The sequence below is a fragment of the Penaeus monodon genome, chromosome 10, assembly GCF_015228065.2.
Source record: "Penaeus monodon isolate SGIC_2016 chromosome 10, NSTDA_Pmon_1, whole genome shotgun sequence".
Classification (NCBI taxonomy): Eukaryota; Metazoa; Arthropoda; class Malacostraca; order Decapoda; family Penaeidae; genus Penaeus; species Penaeus monodon.
In genome coordinates, this window is record NC_051395.1 from 16,994,711 (window position 1) to 16,997,210 (window position 2,500).

The 2,500-nt window shown below is 51.1% G+C and overlaps 1 protein-coding gene across 1 annotated transcript in view; it reads left to right on the top strand.

Annotated features, from left to right (window-relative positions):
• The window catches only part of LOC119577890 (ras-related protein Rap-2c-like), a 101,061-nt gene that overhangs the window by 20,962 nt on the left and 77,599 nt on the right, over positions 1-2,500 (top strand). Inside the window, exon 2 of the mRNA XM_037925542.1 lies at positions 1,479-2,147. Coding sequence (XP_037781470.1) covers positions 1,794-2,147 — 354 coding nt within the window. The 5' untranslated portion in view covers positions 1,479-1,793. The remainder of the gene's footprint in view (positions 1-1,478; positions 2,148-2,500) is intronic.

Consider the following 2,500-nt stretch of genomic DNA (forward strand, 5'->3'; position numbering starts at 1 on the left):
GTTAGCAAGCCTCATGCACGAGCAGCCTATCGAGCTTGGTGGAGCAAGTGCGACGACGACTTGCGAGGAATTCCTGTTGACAAATTGCACGGAAAAATCCCTGGTTCTTGAGTTAGCCATGGCAAGTTCGCTAGACAGGACTGCTGTGAGCATAGCTATAAAGGCGCATTTTGCATCCCCGTTATATGTCATTATGCCGTAAGTGCTAGAAACCGCGAGGCGGTGCGGGTCGAGGGCGCGATATGCGTGTCTCCAATGATATATGTAGGCCTCTGTGTGTGTGTGTGTGTGTGTGTGTGTGTGTGTGTATGTGTGTATGTGTATGTGTATGTGTATGTGTGTGTGTGAGTTGAGTGTGTGTGTGTGTGTGTGTGTGAGTGTGAGTGTGAGTGTGTGTGTGTGTGTGTGTGTGTGTGTGTGAGAGAGAGAGAGAGAGAGAGAGAGAGAGAGAGAGAGAGAGAGAGAGAGGAGAGAGAAGGAGAGACAAGAGGAAGAGAGAGGAGGTGTGAAGTGTAGTGTGAGATTGAGTGTAAAGAGAACTGATATTATGGGTAGTGTAGTGTAGTGTGTGTGTGTGTGTTTGTGTGTGTGTGTGTGTGTGTGTGTGAGACAGACAGTGAGAGTGAGTGTAAAGGAAACTAAAATGGAGTGTAGTGTTTGTAGTGTGTTTGCATGAGGGAGGGAGAGAGAGAGGAGGGGGGGAGGAAAGCGAGTAGTGAGGATGGGATGGTGAATGAAGTTTTTACGTGGCACTTGGGGCAAGGACCAAGACCACATTCATTCAAGTGAAAACGTTATTTTTCATTGAGTGTAAACATTATTTTTCATTGGGTCTGAGGGACAGAGAGATGAGTCGTGAGAAATACCAAGTCTTATTGGGAATCAAAATCAAATCTATTTTATTATTATTATTTTATTTTATTTATTTATTTTTCAAATAACTAGTCTGTGCAAGTGTCACGAGTGTAACAGGTCATTGTATTGTAAATATTCAGCAGTCAACAACCGTGCGACGGCAGAGTCCCCCAAGTGTTTGAAGTTGTTAGTTAAGGACAGATTGAAGCGTCTCTGTGTCACAATAATCGGCTTCAGCGCCAGTCGTGGACTTGAAATGGTCTGTGGTAGGCCCACGGGGGACGCGGTCCGAACCACTTGCATAATGGCCGCGCAGAGCCGTTTTGTCAGAATAGAAGCTAAGCTTTGTATCAGGGGGCCTTTATCAGTAGTAACCCATCGGGGAACTGTAGTGCACACCAAGGGACTAATTCCTTGTTTGGGAAAAGGATAAGGCTCCTCCTCGGAAGGCGCCCAGGGGAATGGCCTTCTCATCGGCGGGGGATGCTGTTTACTAGCTGTGTTATGTCATTGTTAGCTGAATTGTGAGTGCAATGATGATTGGCGTAATTTACAACTGTGAGTACCATTTGATTGTAAACACTTGTATCAATGAGTCTAACTGTATCTCTGTTTGCTTGCAGGTGCTATAATGAGACGATGCTGGTGGTGAAGAGCACGAGGCGGGCCGCCGAGAGCAGCACCACGTGATCGCGATCGCCGCGAGAACCCGCAGCCAGGCCGTGTTGCGGTGCCTGAGGAGGAGGTGGAGCAGGCGGGGAGTGTTGCGCCCTGGGACTCGGGTGCTCGAACCTCGCGCGCGCACTCGTGTAGGCGCCTGGAGTGCCTTTGTGCCTGCACGTGTAGTGATAAGTGTGTCAAATATTGTGATAACTTAGTGGTGGAAGCTAAGTCCGAGTAAATGTAAGGTGTGGTGGTTCCCAGAAAAGGAAGCATTCATGATGCGTGAATTCAAGGTGGTGGTGCTGGGGTCCGGCGGCGTGGGCAAGTCTGCGCTCACGGTGCAGTTCGTGTCCGGGTGTTTCATGGAGAAGTACGACCCCACCATCGAGGACTTCTACCGGAAGGAGATCGAGGTGGACGCGTCGCCGTGCGTGCTAGAGATCTTAGACACCGCGGGCACGGAGCAGTTCGCGTCCATGCGAGACCTGTATATCAGAAACGGACAAGGCTTCGTGGTCGTGTACTCGCTCACGAACCACCAGACCTTCCAGGACATCAAGGGCATGAAGGAGCAGATCACCCGCGTCAAGGGCACAGACCGCGTCCCCATCCTACTGGTGGCGAACAAGGTGAGGCTCCTCGGCACTTTCCGCTCGACGTGCCCCTCGGCAGTGTGGTGCTCAGGACGCAGGGTCCAGGCATCACCTTGCCCGGGTATGTCTTTGGCTTGAGTGCAGGGAGGGTAGGTTCTAACCACGCTAGGAAGGGACGGGGAGGTTTATGCTCACTGAGGGAAGGCAAGGTCACGCCTCCTCACTGAAAAGGGATAGCATAGTGCGTTCACATTATGTAGACAGGTCGCAGGGGAGAGAAAACACTTCCACTCATGGGGGGAAAGGTCACCCCACTCGCGGGGAGGAAGGTCACTCTCACTTGTGGGGAAAAAGGTCACTCTCACTTGCGGGGAGGAAGGTCACTCTCA